The sequence below is a fragment of the Elephantulus edwardii genome, unplaced genomic scaffold (genome assembly GCF_000299155.1).
Source record: "Elephantulus edwardii isolate Elephantulus edwardi_28Jun2011 unplaced genomic scaffold, EleEdw1.0 scaffold00027, whole genome shotgun sequence".
In the NCBI taxonomy this organism is placed as follows: Eukaryota; Metazoa; Chordata; class Mammalia; order Macroscelidea; family Macroscelididae; genus Elephantulus; species Elephantulus edwardii.
In genome coordinates this window covers 1,383,767-1,401,031 of record NW_006399777.1, presented here as the reverse complement: position 1 = coordinate 1,401,031, position 17,265 = coordinate 1,383,767, and the positions used below count along the sequence as shown (strand labels likewise).

At 43.4% G+C, this 17,265-nt stretch overlaps 1 protein-coding gene across 1 annotated transcript in view; it reads left to right on the top strand.

Moving 5' to 3' along the window:
• COL6A5 (collagen, type VI, alpha 5) overlaps positions 1-16,963 on the top strand; it is a 99,361-nt gene extending 82,398 nt beyond the window's left edge. The window contains exons 37-40 of the mRNA XM_006883398.1: positions 10,289-10,978; positions 12,258-12,354; positions 13,605-13,834; positions 16,944-16,963. Coding sequence (XP_006883460.1) covers positions 10,289-10,978; positions 12,258-12,354; positions 13,605-13,834; positions 16,944-16,963 — 1,037 coding nt within the window. The remainder of the gene's footprint in view (positions 1-10,288; positions 10,979-12,257; positions 12,355-13,604; positions 13,835-16,943) is intronic.
• Positions 16,964-17,265: the final 302 nt, after the last annotated feature.

The following is a 17,265-nucleotide window of genomic DNA, read 5'->3' as shown; positions in this document are numbered from 1 at the left end:
TTCTGTAGTAAAACAGACTTTTCATTTGGTTTTTCAAATGCCTGAGAAACAAGATGATTCCCCCAGCCAGCATAAGGCCCTGTTTGGCAGAAGAAATGATTGTGCGTGTCTGTAGCAGGAAAAAATGTAAATTGTCAGTTATCCGCCCCACCCCATATCTCCTGGAAGCATGTGATGAGTGCTGGGAGTTCCAGGGCAGGACGGAGGGAAAGTCTCCCAGAATATATGTGTCCATATTCTCTAAAGCAAGCCTGAGCATCCGGCCTGTGGTGCTTTCAGGCCACTTGGTGCTGTTCCTTTCTTTCTTTTTTTAGGTCATCCCTAGCCAGTTGCCGAGAACCGTTACGAGCTTTCTGTGTAATGTACTGTCCTTCTGGAGAGTAAATTGTGGCTGGGATGTTTTATTCACTCACTGAGCTTTGATAAGTTCCAGATGTATTACACAAATAAAAAGTTGATAACTCTCTCAAGCACCTCCATATGTTGTATTTATGTTTCTCATTTGTCTTGTGATTTCTATGGCTGATGGCTGGTCTTTCTGTCCTTGAAAGTCCCAGGGGAAAGTCAAGAATCTTAACTATTTACGAAATGGATGAAGCCCTCCCTGTTTCCCTGACCCTCGTCCCACCCGCTGCCCTTTCTCCTTGACCTGGTTTCCATGTGACTCCTCCCGTCTGTCACCAGGCCTGGCCTTCTCTATTCAATAGCACAGCCCTGCAACAACCATCAACACCTGAAAGTCCTTAGGAAACAGATTCCTGAGCCCTGCACAAAAGGACTGTTTCAGATTTACCGATGTTTAGAGAGAGGCCGCCCGCCATTTTATCAGCTCTGTAGGGGACCTTGAGATGCCCTCAAGTTGACATTCATCTTCTCAGTGGTTCTCTGAACTCTCAGACCACAACATCAGCATCGCCTTGAAGTGTATTAGACACGCAGATTCCCCCTACCTATCCCAGGACAACAACGGTGTTGGGAACCACAACCTGGCTTCTATCAAGGTTCTTCTGATGTAGGCTGATGTTTGAGCACCACTCTAGCCTTGATTTACCAAATGTGGTTCATACTGTCAGTGGGACTGGAGGTAGTTGGATATCTAGCATCATGGAACAGAGGGGTGAGAGATAGTACTTCCAAAGGGTAGCACGCCGGCTGCTGGGTTATCTCGAATCCCAGCCTAGGCTCACGGCGGTGGAATTAGTTCCAAGTCCTAGCTACCCTCCTGTAAATCGTCAAGGAAGAGACTGCCTACCTTTCTCCTGCAGTATCCCCGGTGGGTTCCAGCCAGTGGAGACAATCAGTCATTGGTTCTCAGCACAGCTCTCCACAGATTATTCCATCCGCGTTCCTCATCGTGCATGTAGTGCTGCTTTAACAGATACAGCAAGTGGATGGCATTAACCAACAGAAACAGATTCTCTCACAGCTGAGGCGGATACACGCTCTAGGGAAAGGCCCTCTCTCTGTGTCAGCTTTTAGGTAGGATCCTTGTTTTCTTCCATGTCTGCAGACCTTGGAGGTCTCCATGTGTCTTGGGCTTCCCTGGCACCAAAGTGTTTTCTTTCCTAGAGACCTGAGTTTGAAGGGCTGCACCCACCCCTGGCGATTCTTTCTTGATGCAACTGAGTTTGCCTCTCCCAGGTTTCCTTCGCTTCTATCTCCAGTGAGATAAAAGATGTTACAGGGCAACACCCGAGGGTAACATCCTCTACGTCTAACAGGCTGTGATGAGATTAGCCCTTAATAATTTCACAACTAAATAGTTTCCACAGTATGTCATTACATCCATATGTTGGGGGAGCATAATTTAACCAATGGCACAACTGTTTTTACCATGGGTATAGTTTTACTTTACCCATCAAAGAACACTGACCAGCCAGCAAACCAACATTTGTCTAACACAATGCTTGGGAGATTCATACACATAGGTATTACAGACTGCTAAGAAAACTAACAGGTTCATCCTAGAGAGGGTTAAACCAGGCTGCTCCTTGGAGGCAAGGATTGAGGCTTCGTCTGACATACTTTGGACGTGTTGTAAGGAGGGACTGGTCCTTGGAGAGGGACATCATGCTTGGAAGGGTGGAGACACGGTGCAGGAGGGGAAGCCCCTCTATGAGGTGGATTGATTCAGTGACTGGGGTAATCGGGATGGGAGTGTCAGAGGCAGTGCGATTGGCACAGGACAGAGCAGGGTTTAGGGCTGTTGTACATAGGGTCGCTGTGAGTTGCAAGAGACTTGACGACACATAACAACAACAACAAAGTGTACATTTGGCCCCATCTGCAGGATAGTAAATGATCGAATCTGACTTTTCTGCCCTTATCTTTTAGCTCTCATCACATGTCTAAGTTGTTGTTGTTGTTAAGTGCCTTCAAGTTGAAGACAACTCACAACATCTCTATGAACAGCAGGCACGAGCCTCGCCCATCCTGTGTCGTCCTCTGGTGTTGTTACCACAGTCACTGTGTCCGTCCTTCTTGTCGAGGGTCTTCTTTTTCTCGGACCCTCCACCTTTCTCAGCTCTGACTCAGCCCACATACTTTCCTAAGCCATGGAAATGGACCACATAGGACTACACAAATGTGAGGTGTTTGTGGCCCACTAAGGTAAGAAGCTGAGCTGCAGTCCTAGTGGCCCATGGTTCAAAGCTGCCAGCTGCTCCCCACGAGGACGGGCAGTCTCGTCCAGTGTGGTTTACTGCCTCTGAGAACCTGCTGGACGACCGGCTGTGGATGGGCTCGGCTTGACGGCACACAAACAGGTGGATCACGTAGCGTGCCGATAATGTAATTAAGGGCAATGGCACCTTTGAGTGGGACCCTGAAAATAAGACGTGTAGAACCCCCAAGTGGGGGTGACCCAGTGACAGACAATGGAGATCTCATTACCATCAAGAAAGATATACCACAACGTGTCCACGTATCTTGGGCCTGAGATTCCTGTGCAAACCAGAGACTGGGAACTGTAATGTCAGGGAGGAAAGGTGAGACAGCATGAGACGAGAGGCAGCAGTTCACTTTCAAGATTAGAAAGAGGTGAGAGCATTTGTTATGAATGCTAAATCCCAGCCTGACCCTAGTGCAGGACTCACACCAGCTGTAAGCATTTCCAGGCCTTGAGAAAACTTAAGTTGATACTCTTTTTTATGCACATCATTAAGAGACAATACTTCCTCCTTCAGACTAGACTGGAACTGTGGTCAAGGAAATTTGTGCAGGCCTCCCGCACTCCTCAACTGTAATCTGAGTTTGATCTCCAAATCAGCTTTAAAAAAATACAGTTTACTCTCCTGACTTTGAATCAATCAAAGGGTCTTAGAGCCAGAAAGGGATTCAGAATCACAAACTCAGTGGGGCCTGAAGGGACATTTCGTGCCCTAGAGGGATTGTTTGTGTGTTAGAGCTGGAATCTTGTGAGCAAACGTTCTCCCAAGTACAGGACAGCCCCCCACAACAGAAAAGTCCAAGTCGGGTCAAACTGTCCATATGCCTGAGGGACTCTGGACAAGACCTTCCCCCGTCCATCATTTTCTCACTGAATTTCCAGGATTCTGATAATGATTAAGATTTTTCAAAATTATTAAGATTTATAAAATGACTACCATATCATATAGTATTTAAATACAAAGAGCACCTAAATCAAATCCTTTAGGAAACAGAGCTGATTCTAGTTCTCTCTTCCAGTAGAATCTAAACTTACATTGTTTGAGTCAATTGTGTATCTTGCTTCTCATGTAATTTCATGTAATCATATTTTCCATATTGTTTCATGCTTCGTTCTGATTTTCCTACATATTCTCATAAGGTTTTTTTCACATGAACTAATATATTTGGCCATGTCTCTCATGAACGCTTAGGGGGTAGGTGCGTCAGACACAATGAAATTGGCTCAAGATAGAGCAGGGTTCAGAGCGGTTGTAGATGGAGTTGCTGTGAGTCGCAGGTGACGACATGGAACAACCACGTGTTAAACTTTAGTGTTTATCATTGTTGTTGTTTGTTGTCTAACTCCACCTCTGCATATTTTGTTCTACTCTCTGCTCTGTCTTCCAGATCTGCCTTTGCAATCATCTGCAGAGCTCTTTAACATAAGCCCTGCCTCCCTTTGTTCTATATTCTTGTGCAATTTTTCTCCAGAATCTCTTCAGACATCCAGTTTGGTCGTCTCCTGTCTTTGCAATGAGAGCTTGCTTTCTCCATGGGCAATGACCTTGATGGTGTCCCACAACTTAACCTGGTCTTCGGTCTTCGGTCTTCAGCCTTCAGTGCACCGTGGGGGTGGGTAAGGCCAGGGCAAGGTGCCCATCTGTTATAAAGTCATACTGAATCATGGGCCATGGAGGCACCTTCCAACAGTGGTGCTACAGTGAAGGCTGAGCAAGAGAAGACGTGCTCAGTACAGAGGCCAACGCCGAAACAAAGCAGGCACTCGGTTAAACGTCGAGAGGTGGAAAAGTGAACAAAAAGGCTTTGCCAGTCTCCTGGGAAGTCATTCTGGAAATGGTGAACTTGGAAAATGTCTTCTACAATTTTATGGACAGAAACCTACATGTAAAGTAGCATCTGTTGTATATGTAGTTTACCTGCTGTGAGTACACAGTTCATTTGACCCCTAACGCAAGATGACTGGTCAGTCACGCTTATCTTGAAATGTCCCACAAATCTCTGAAAAGGAACACAGCTGCTGTACAGCATATTTAATCTCGGTCCAAACGGCTCCCGTCTGTTCACTTCTTCCTGCCTCAATGTCCTCTCTGCCCCCACTTCTCTCTACAGGGAAGTCACTCCAGCACGCTTGGTGCTGTGATTTCAGTCCTTAGCCAAAGTTCCACTGTTATCTGGGGGCCCTTCCCTGGAAATCGTGCTGGATCCCTTGACCCTCCTCTCAAATCACATCCATAATAACGGAAGGCAGCTCTCCCTCCTCCACTCTACTAAGGGAATTCTTTCACAGTCGGAGATGGAAATTGGGCTCAGTGACATCGCCATAAAGTGCACATCATCTCTGTGAGTTATGGGTCTATTTTATCAGTACATCTGCCAGGTTTACTTGAAGGAAAATACTTTCCAAAGCCCAGTCTCACTAAGTAAGATGGATTTAGATTCAAAGTAGAATAATCACTCATTCTTATGTTTCAATAAATTTTAGGATTTTAAAGGCACACTCACCAGCATTTAGTTGGTAAGCCCTGTTGCCACTGAGTTGAGTCCAACTCATAGCTGGACACAACACACCTGCCCCACAGGGCTCCCAAGGCTGGAACCTTCCCAGAAGTAGATGACCACGACTCTCTGCTGTAGACCAGCTGGGGGGTCAGAACATGCCAACATTTCAGTTAACATTCAAACACTGAACCATTGTACTACCAGGATACAAAAATAATCGACTTTTAGAGATTTGTCAATGAAATTAACCTCTTTAGAACATTTTCCTGCTGGATACTTTGGAAAGGGATCAAGATTTGTCTTGTTTTTAATGAGAAAACTGGAAAAAACAGGGATCTTTCATATGTGGGCAAATGTGAAAAAAATATTATATTGACTTGCCTAGTCAATCTTTCTCCTTCTACCAGACTGTCTAGAAATAGTGTTCCTTATGTTTAAATGAAGTAGGCTAATTGGCATTTATTAGAGGAGTTGCACAGGACCATGGACCAGAGAGAGATTGAAAGCAAAGTAGGTGAAGGTTAAGTGTACATCAGGATTGTAAATTCATCAATTAGATTAAGTTCCTAATACCAAGACGGGAAACTATAGGAATGTTTTTGGCTCTGGTGTTTAAAGGTTAAAGTCCATTATATACTACCTTCAGGAAAAATTGTGCTTTTGTGTACAGCCAAAAATATGCTATTTTCACTATTTTAACATGTAACATTCCGTGACATTGGTTTGATTCTTAAGTCCTTCCACAATTCTTATTATTCTTTTCCACATTAACTTAAACCCACGGCCCTTAAGCTTCCCAGCCAACCTTTGGAATTGTCCTGGTCAATTTGATCACATGTAGATGATTCTTTAACAGAGCACCAATGCTCAAGGAAGATCAACTTTGTGAATGAAAATAAACTCTTTTGTGTCAAAGGAGACTTTGACAAATAGGTTTAAGGTTTAAGATTATGTTAGGATGATAGTTTTCAGGGCTCACCCAGTCTCAAGCATTGCAGGGAGTCTGAATTCCATGCAGAAATTTGAATTCAGTTTTGCATTTCTCCACTTTTCATCAAGAGTCTTCTATAGAATCTGGGATTGGAAATCCCAGGAACCAAGCAGTCCTTCTGGAGTCACGGGAGGAGAGGCAGTTGCTCGTGGAGGCAACCAGCCATGACTTCACATTGCTCCTCTAAGTCCTGCCTCTAGGGGACAGTTTAAACCCAGTCCTCATGAACTTGAACATTCTACCAAGAGGATCACAAAGCTAGAGTTTTACGTTCCTGGAGTGTCAAGTGAGCTCTGGTGACCTAGTGGTGGAGAGTTGCAGCGCCAATGCCAAAACAAGTGGTTTGAATCCACCTGAGGAAGATCGACAGTCTCCTCACAGGTGACTTGCAACCTCTGACAACTGCTGGAGGCTCAGTTCCCACTCGAAGGCACGTAAGACCCACAACATGAGTGTCAAACATCTTGCTCCACGAAGTGCCTGTTTTCCTCTCTTCTCTTGTGGGAGCCCTGGAGGCTGAGTGGTAGGGTCTGCCCAGCCTGCCAAAGGAAGAGGAGTTTCGGGGAAGACTTGAGTTTTCACACTTGTGGGGTTTTTTTTTTAAAAAAATTATTATTTTATTATTATTAATTTTAATAAAAATTTACAGATATTTTGGATTTCCATGCATTCATAGTTACACTTTTCTTCCTGCCCACCCCTCCCCTCCAGTTCATTGTTCTCTTTGAAAAGTAAAAGAAAAATTCTTTCATTGTTATATAAGCAATTTGATAATATAATTATATGGGGTTGGGGTTTTGTTTGTTTGTTTGTTTTTTGCCATTAGAACTCCCTGTTCTAAAGGCCCACAGTGAAATCTTTTACAAGAGATTAGAGTCCAAAGTCGAAGCATAAAGCTAGAAATGTACATAATCAGAACTTGCCTCCAAAATCCCTTCACAGAAAGTGCTCTGTGAATACTTTTTCTAGCCCCGTACCTTAACCCTAAAGCGCACAGAGATTTGAGAGTCATTGTGCTAGGCTAACACCTACAGAGCGGCCTACACCTGAAGAGGTTGTCGTTATGGGCTATCAAGTCAGAATGGACCACAGTTGATCCTCCAGCAGGTTGTCAGTGGCTGTAAATCACATGAGAGGAATGTGTTCGTTTTCCTCCCACAGATCAGTTGGTGGATTAGAACCATGTGCCTTTGGGTTGTAGTACAATTCCTTACCATTTAGGCCACCACAGCTCCCTTATCCCTTTACAGCTTTCTGAAATGAATGTTGTGGTGACTGGTAGTCAGCTGTAATCCCAGCAACCCTACGTACAACGCATTGAAACACTTCCCACCTGAACCAGCTTCATAATCTCCGCCCTGCCTGGTTTACACCCATTGCTGCCGTCACCATGTCCATCATCTCACTAAGGTCTGCCGCCTTTTCGCTGACTCTCTTTCTTCCTCTGTTTTCAAGCATGATGTCCTTCTCCAGTGATTGACTCCTGATAACTTGCCCAAGTATGTGAGATGAAGCTTCTCAGAAACTCTCTGCCACACTTCTTCCAAGACAGATTTGTTTGTTCTTTTGGCAGTACATGGTATATTCAATATTTTTTGCCACATTACAATTCAAAGGCATCAGTTACTTGATGTTCCTCATTCATCGTCCAACTTTCACATGCATCTGAAGCAAATGAAAAATATTACGACTTAGGTCAGATGCAATTCAGTCTTCAAGTTGGCACCCTTGCTCTCTACACTTTAAAAGGGTTCTGAGGAATAGATTTCCCAATGCGATTTTTCTTTGATTTCTTCATTGTCGTTTCATCAATGTTAATTATAGTTCTATGTAAAATGAAATCCTTTACAACCTCAGTCTTGTCTCTATTTTCCATGATATTGCCTATTGGTCCAGTTTGTTCTCTTTTTGTTGAAGGGTAATCCATTTGGAAGATTAAGGGTTGTTAGTTTCTTCAATAAATGCATCAAGTCGTCTTCATTTTCTGCAAGCAATGTTGTGGCATCTGCGTGTCACAGGTTGTTGGTGAATCTTTTTCTAATCCCGGTGCCACGTTCTTCTTTGGTTTGTTAGAATATTTATTTAGCATGCAGATTAAGTAGTTCTAGAGAAAAGAAACCCTAATACACACATTTTCTGATTTTTCTGATGAGGTATCTCCCTTTTCTGTATGAATGATTATTTCTCGGTCTATGGAAAGGTTCTGTATGAGTACAATGAAGTTATCTGGAATTTCTGGTTTTTTTAAAAAAATATTTTCTCTAATTTAATGGGATCCATACAGTCAAATGTCTTAGTATAGCCCATAAGATACACATAAATATCTTTGTGATATTTTCTGCTTTCAGCAAAGATCCAGCTGACATCAACAGTGACAGCCCTCATTCCACAGCTTTTTGGGGATCCAGTTGAATTACTAGCAGGTCACTGTCAATATACTTGTGTCAGCCATTTTTACATGAGTTTCAGCAAGATTTTACTAGTGTTCGTTATTAATGATATTTTTAAATAATTTGCATATTCTTTTGCATCACTTTTTTTAAACGGGCACAAAACAATATTCGGTGACTGGGGTAATAGGGATGGGTGTATCGGAGACGATGAGATTGGCACAGGACAGAGTTTAGGGCTATTGTACATAGGGTTGCTATGACTCGCAAGCGACTCGACGGCACATAACAACAACAACAACAAATATCGATAATTTCCGGTAAATTCGCCAGATACTCTGAATCGCTTGGTGTAGACGAGTGAGTGTGTTCAGGGCTGCAGCTCTCTGTTGAAACACTGCCGCTAGTATTCTGTCACTTCCTTGGGTCTTTTTTTTTTTTTAAATGAATGTTTTCAGTGCAGCTTGAAGTCCTACTTTGAGTACCGTTGGTTCTTGATCCTATGCTGCTTCCTGAGATGTTGAACACCTGAGATGTTACTTTTGGAAGAGTGACGTCTGTGCATTCCTTCCGTCTTCTTTGATCCCTCCTATGTCAGTATCTCACTCAGACGGTCACTTGTGAGAGGACTCAGTTCCTCCCCAGTCATGCTTTGAGGGCCTCACCCCGGAGAGTTTGTCTTTCAACACCACAGGGGATGACGTGCTGCTGCTCCCCAGGGAGTTTTCTGGGACTCGTTACCTCAGAAATGAGTGGCCAGTCCTGCTTCCGAGTTGATCTTAGTCTGAACGCTCTGCTGGACCCTGTGCGGAGCAGATGGCCTTGCTGGTTCTTGCGATACCAACTACATAGCTGCCAACATTATAACAACACGCAGACCGCAGAATGGCAACGTGTCACGTGAGTGGTAGTTCTGGCACTGATGTTGTTGTTGTTTAGTACTGGAGCATCTGAACTGACTCATAGCTGACCCTCCAGTGGGTTTTCTGAAGCCGTTAGTCACACAGGAGGAGGCTGCCCATCCTTCTCCTATGGAGTAGCTGGTGGATTTGAACCACGTGCCTTTAAGACTGCAGCACAATTTCTTACCACTAGGCCACTTCAGTGCATAGGTCTTATCCTGGATGCGTGTATAAAGGTGTATCTGTTTGTGCCATCAGTAAATGTGATTCTGACATATAAATTTTTATACTGGAGTTAATATATATAATGGATTGGTATGCAAATACATACACCAATTTTTGTAACCACTTTGGATACATTCAAAATGGCCATATGTTTTTGATCTTGCCTATGGAAAATAGTTGAATAATAAATCCTTTGACAAAGATGTAAGATATAACTTTAATAGGATTCCCCCTGCCATGTGACATCAGGCTCCAGGTGTCTTACTTAGAGATTTTGGCTGTTGGTTGTGTACCATCAAGTCAGACCGATCCGTAGTTGACCCTGTGATGGGTGTTCAGAAGCCGTGAATCACATGGGAGGAGATGACTCCTCTTTCTCCTTTGGAACAGCTGGTAGATTCAAACCGTGTGCCTTTGTCTTGACAGTACAACTCCTTACCGCTGGACCAGCTTAGCGGTAAAGAAAACACATCAGAGAACGAACACTGTGCTTGGTTCATGATGTGTAGGGGAAGCGGTCTGGTAATACTCTGCTGTGTGTCTGCCACTCTCGAGGCAGAATTTGGAGTTGACCCTTCTACCAAAATAAGTAACTCGAGTTATTCTTGCAGGACATGGACATCATGACAGAAAAGAAGGACTAGGTCCTATGCATGAACTTGGAAATGTTAGTCTTCAAGACTATTACATGGACGTGGCTTTCCTCATAGACGCTTCCCACAGAGTAGGACAGGAGGAGTTTAAGGAAGTGAAAGATTTCATCGCCTCGGTGCTTGATTACCTTCATATTGCCCCAGATCCTCTGACCTCCCTGTTAGGAGACCGAGTGGCGGTCTTAAGCTACTCTCCCCTCGGCTACCTGCCCGACACTGAACAATGCCCAGTCTACCTGGAATTTGACTTGGTTACTTACAGCAATTTACATCAAATGAAAGATCATCTCCATGACTCTCTTCAACGGCTCAATGGAGATGTTTTTACTGGCCACGCTCTCCAATGGACTCTTGACAATGTCTTTGAAGGAGTCCCCAATGGGCGGAAAAACAAAGTTCTCTTTATAATCTCTGCTGGTGAAACCAACCCTTTGGACAAAAAAGTCTTAAGGAAAGTATCTCTGAGAGCCAAATGTCAAGGCTACGCCATATTTGTGTTCTCCTTTGGTCCTCTACACAATGAGAAGGAGTTAGAAGAGTTAGCCAGCCAGCCCTTGGATCATCACCTAGTCCAGCTGGGCCGAATCCATAAGCCCAATCTGGACTACCTCATCAAGTTTGTCAAGGCATTTGTCCACTTGATCAGACGTAAGTCATTCAGATTTTCATTTCTGTGGCTCTCACACTAGACTGAACGTCTCTATGTATAACCACTTACTCTATTTAGCCTCATTTCAGTTAAGAGTGGTGAAGTTTAAAGACAGGGGCCGGAAGTAGTGAAAACCCCAAAGATAACAAGTCAGGTCTAATTAATCCAAAGCTTTTTGCTAGGAAATCTCCATATGAGCAAATTTCGCAAACTAATCGTTGTCTATGACTGTTTTTTACTATGTGCCAGGGACTGAGATAAAACTTTTTACATGGGTTATATTACTTAATGCTCAGTATAGTACTCAAAAGAAAGTGTTAGTATCCCCTTCTCATAGATGATAAAACTGAGGCTCAGAAATGATAAATTGCTCAAAGTCCCCCCGTCAATCATTGGCTCATCCTAATGGCCGAGCTGTGCTCTTACACGTTACGTTGTGCTCAGTTAGTGAAGCCCTAACAAGGTGTATGACTGTAATGAAGGATATCCCATTACCACCGCTCTCAAATTGCTCCAAGGAATTCCATTTGATCTTGTCATTGTAAATTAACTTTGACTCTGACTTGAATTCTTATGAGCTGTGGGCTCAGATCTCTTCTACAGCCTCAGATCCAGCCACTAGGCTCAGATATCACTAGGTAGTAGGGGCTTTGAGGTTGTCTTTATTCAGAGGGGCTTGGAGAGGGGTTCATTTTAGGGGACAGGTATATGGCAAACCGAAGCATTTACTGTGTCTAATAAGTCCTGGCCTACACCCGTGATCTAGGGACAAGGCGGAGATCTCACGGAAAAATTAGTTGGCTAAGCTCCTCTCATTTTATAAGGGACTCAACCCCAGAATGCCCCGGGGCCACATAGCCCTCAGGAATCTTGGAATCCAGGTGTTATCGTCAGTGTCAGACTCTTTACTTGTCAAAAATTGGAGTCTTCTTCCAGGTCCACGATAAATAGAGCACACGGTTCCCTCACTAATAGTCTCCTGGAAGAACCCTCCTTTCAGAGAGAAAGATAGAAACAGCTCAGAGGAGAGATTAGGCACTGTCTCTGAATTAAATCACATACAGAAAATAGGCACTTTTGACGAAATCATTACTATATGTCATTGACTTTTCCATGAGATCTTTTAACATCAGACGATTCCTACCTTATAAAGCCCCTAACAAAATTTGTTTTCTTTTAAAATACCTCCAACCCCAGAAAAAGAAAAGATGACCTGATTGGATAATAGTCAGAGAGTGGTAGGGTCAATGTAGACTAACCCGCTTCCTCTTTCCTAAGGTGCCATCAACCAATACCCCCCCGCTGAGCTGAGACCCGAGTGCACGAACATCACCACTCCTGGTCCAGGCTACACCGCGGCAGAAAGCACTGCGCTGTGAGTTGAGAGATTCACAGATTGGACAGTGCTATCGCTGGAAACAGCCTTTATGAAAAGAATTGGAAGTTAAGGGGATTTTAGTTTTCAGTGTGTGCAAGTGTGTTTGTGCACAGGCACGTGTGTGTGTAACAACGGTGCACCAGGTCTGGGTAACAGTAAAGAAAATATGTGGGGAAGAAACCTTGTGTTCTCAGTTTTGTTTCTTCCATAAGGCATATTATTATTATTATTATTATTCCTAATAACTAAACAACATGCCTCTGGAAACTGTGAACTTTGAGAGGCAACGATAGTTCTAGAAAGGCTTCAGGTCTTTTTTCATAGGGTCGCTCACTATGAGTCGTGCTCGACTCGACAGCCATCAACAACAACAATAATAAGTAAGCCGTTATTAGTGATCCGATGTAATTATCGTTCGAGTCTTAAATCCTAACCTCTCTGATGTTACTGAGCAGGATTGCTGTTATTGGGCCCCGTCAAGTCCATTACTACACGGAGTGGCCCCAGGCACCGTGGATCTGGTCTCTGCCCTCCCCATCCGCACCATCCCTCATAGACCTGAGCCCCCTGTGACAGCCACTGGGTCAACCTGTCTTGTTAAGGGTCTTCCTCTCTTTCGCTGACCCTCCATCTTCTCAAGTATGTTGTACTTTTCCACGTGCCTACAGTATGTGAGGCCAGGTTTCACCATCGTTGCCGCTAAGGAGGTCCCTGGTTACACTTCCTCCGGGCACATTTGCTTGTTCTCTTGGCAGCCCGTTGGGAAACTCACAATACTGAAAACGGAACATAACAGCTTCCGTAGTTATTAGCTGCTGTAAGTCAATGATGACTCACAGACCTCTGAAAAGAGAAGGGGAACTTGCCTTATCCTGAGCCATCTTCACAGCCTCTGCGAGGCTCAGAGAAACAGTCTGGAGAGAGCAGCAAACACACTCGCCATTGACCCCATGGAAGATTGGTGGGAAGAGGTTTTCAGGTTTGATTTTGGACATGCTAAGTCTCAATTAAACTCAGTAGTGTGAATAGTATCGGCCTGGAGTTGTAAAACACTAAGACAGATGCTTAATTTCCCTTCGTAATATTAAGACATTTTCCCCAAGTAAAATTTCATCCACAAACTACATTTGGACTATTTCAGTCACATACATAAAAGTGCATTCCTGTTATCTGTCTGGCAGTATTTACATTTAATTCTGTTAGGGACTTGAATTGCATGTTTCTCATTCTTTCCTCTGTCACCACAGGCTTCTTCCTGAAGTCTATGAAATCGAGTCAGACGACAGCACATTGGAGTCCCAGGAGCAGCATTTGCTTGTACTAGGCAGTGACCATGGCCATGGCTTGGAGACCACGACTGATTTGTTCCAGAAACTATACATGCTCTTTGCAAATGGAGACTTGATGGTGAAAGACAACGAAGAGGCACTTTCAGAAGAAATCCCAGCGTCAGATGATTACCAACAAGAAACGGAAGGTAACTTTGAGGACAGAATTGTGCAGTACCTCGGCTTGTTTGGGCTTTTACTAGTCGAGCTGTGGTGCCATACATAGTTCATAGAGAGTTGACCTCCTAACCTAAGAGCGACCGGTTCAAGTCCACCAGCAACCTTCTGAGAGAAAAACAGGCAATCTCCTCCCACGCCAGCTACAACCTCTGAAAACCCACTGGAGGGTCGGGTTTGAGTTGGTTCTGTCTATAAGGTAACGGGCTAGTGGAGGATGAACAATGAGAACTCAGTGGGACAGCTACTGATGGCAGGATAGAGATGAAAGAGGGTCTTCACATCACGGTTATACAGGGACTGCAAAATGAAAGAGCAAGGGAGGTATACATCCCAAAGGCCAAAGAAACCAGTCAAATGTGTTGACAGAATCAAATTAATAACAGCTGGAAGTGGAAGACATTATGCAGAGTGAAGGAAGTCAATCAAAACGACAAATGCTATATGACTGTTCTTCTAGAGAAAACAAGGAAAGACATGGTACAGTGGGGATATTCGCTACTGGGGACCATTATGGAGTGCTAAAGAGCAAGGATGTCTGTTTAAAGGCTAAGGTGTGCCTGACGCACGCCATGACATCTTCTGTTCCTTCCTCTGCATCTGAAAGTTGGACAGTGAGGAAGATTGAAGGAAATAATTGATGCTTTTGAATTATGGTATTGGAGAAGAGTTGTTCAATATCCCAGGGACTTTCCGGGGGAAAAAACCCAAGTTTGTCTTGGAGGAAACACTATCAGGTTGTTGCTTAGAGGCAGGATGGTGGAACTTTGTCTCACATATTTTGAGCATGTTGTCAGGAGACACCAGTCCTTGGGGAAAAGGTACGATGCTGGGAGAGAGAGGACGATCGAAGGAGAGGAAGACCCTCAAAGAGATAGATTTACACAGTGACTACGGCAACCTCAAACTGTGTGCTTCCGGGATGGTAGCACAGCCTCTTACCACTAGGCCACCAGACTTCAGTGAATGCCTACACTTGTCCTTTTCTGCAAGTGAAGTCATACAATATTTGTCTATTCTGTGATTGACTTCACCCACTCAGTCTGAAGTCCTGAAGTCTTTTCATGCTGTAGTGGGCATCAAGGCTCATTCCTCTTACTGGCTGAGTAGTGTTCCACAGTATGTGTGTACATTTTTTTAGCCATTCTTCTGTTCGTGAACAATCAGGATACTTTGATCTTTGGGGTATATTTTGAAGAATGCTACAATGAGTATTGGTGTACAAATACTTATTTGAGTCTCTGCTTTCAAGTCTATTGTCTATTATATTTAGGAGTGGAATTGCTGGGTCATATACTGTTTGATTTGCACTTTTTAAAAAATAGCTACTTCGTTTTGCACAAAGGCTATACTGTTTTACATTCCTATTAGCAATGAATAAAGGTTCTAATTTCCCCCATTTTTGCTAACATTTTTTTTTTCGGTTTGATAGGTTTTGTTTGCTTGCTTTTATCTTTTCTGTTATTGTTGTGAGGCACTGTCGAGTAGACTCAGTGACTCTGTGAACGACAGACCTGACCCTGTCTTACCCTGTGCTGTCCTCATCTTTGATACACGTGAGCTCATTGCTGCCGTAACTATGTCAGTCTAACTAGTTGAGGATCTGCCTCTCTTTTGCTGACCTTCCTCCTTTCTGAGCATGATGTCCCTTTCCAAGGAATAGCTTCTCCTAGAAAAATGCCAAAAGTATGTCAGATTAAGTTTTGTCATCTCCAAGACATACATATTTATTCTTTTGTCAGTTTGGAATATTCAGTACTCTTGTCCAACACCACAACTCAAAGGCATCTATTCTTCTGTCATCCTTATTCATTGTCGAGCTTTCAGATGTATAGCAAGAGATTGAAAAGACTGTGGCCTGAATCAGGGAAACTAGGTCTTTGAATTGACATCATTGCTCCTCAGTACATTGGAGAGGACCTTGACTGCAGACTTCCAATGCAACTAAACATCTTTTGATTTCTTGATCGCTGGTGCCAAGGATGTTGATTGTGTATCCCAGGAAGATGAAATCATTGACAATTTCAATTTTTCTCCATCTCTCATGGACCTAGTGATGAGGATGTTTGCCTTCTTGATGTTGACATGTAATCCAGTTTGAAGATTATATAGTCTTTGATCTTGTGCAGAGATTTGGCTGCCTTTTATTTCCCTTTCTGGTCTCATTGCACTAGTGAAACCTCAATTCCATGTCACATATGGGTGGTGCTAAAGGGTGTCCTTGTCTGATTCCATTTGCAAAGGAGATGGGGATGCTTTCAGTCTCAGTTCATTGAGAATGATGTTGACTATTAGTTCCATACATAGGCCTTTAGTTATACTGAAGAATTTCTCATCTGTTCCTATTTCATAGGAATACATATTGATTCTTTTACATATCTTCTCTGGATCTATTTCCATGACCATGTGGTTATTTTCCTTTATATTGTTTCTGTAAAGGATACATTGGTTGCTTTTCTGAAGTTCAACCAACCTTGAGTCCCACTTGGTTGGTTCAGGAAGTACTTGCTCACAATGTATTATATTTGTACATGACAGATACTGGTGACTTAAGCTTTGTTGAGAATTTTTGTCTACGTTCATGCAGTAAGTGTCTTTATGTGACTTTGGTATCAAGGCAAGTTATACTTGCTTCATAAAATGAGTTTGGGAGTACTTAATCCTTCTCTACATTCTGGAATGGTCTGAGTAGTCTGCAAGTCTCCAGTGACAGAAAGGTGGTATCTATACATAGGTCCATTGACTGACATTAAACCTTGGTCTCCCACTTGGAGACTGAGAATTCTACTCCTGAGCTACCACTGTCCCAATGTGACTAGCTATTAAATTTGCTGAACATGGACTTTGAGAGTGCATTGTTTACCCAGGAAGAAATATATCTATAGTTCTCTGTATCTGTGGCTTATTAATATCCACTATCACATCACCCTGAATTAGGCTTTTATTATGACTTTGACAATGTGATTTGCCTGGAAATGTTTGTTTCATATGTGATACAGAAATGAGTGGATCCCTGGGGGATATTTTTAAATATGTGGTGGCATTAAGGGAAATGCATGTTTGTTTGTTTGTGTTTTGCAGATGATAAGGGCACGAGCTGATCGTTGCAGGAAGGAAGACAGCCCCCCTGGTATTGGTAATCCCACGTGGTTCCTGTCTGAAAACGTGCCTCATCCAGCAGCGGTGAGCGGCAGGCATTTGTCTTGAAAACAATTGTCCAAACTTGAACTGAGTCTCAAACATGAAGGAAAGACTCTTCTGAGTGAAGACATCTGTGAAAAGACCTGAGAAACTAGCAACGATGTCATATCTGCTGGGAATCGAGACAACTGGCCTTAAGGAGTTAACTGAGCTTGCATTGTGCTACTAACCCAAAGAGGACATCTCTCTGGTTCAAATCCAT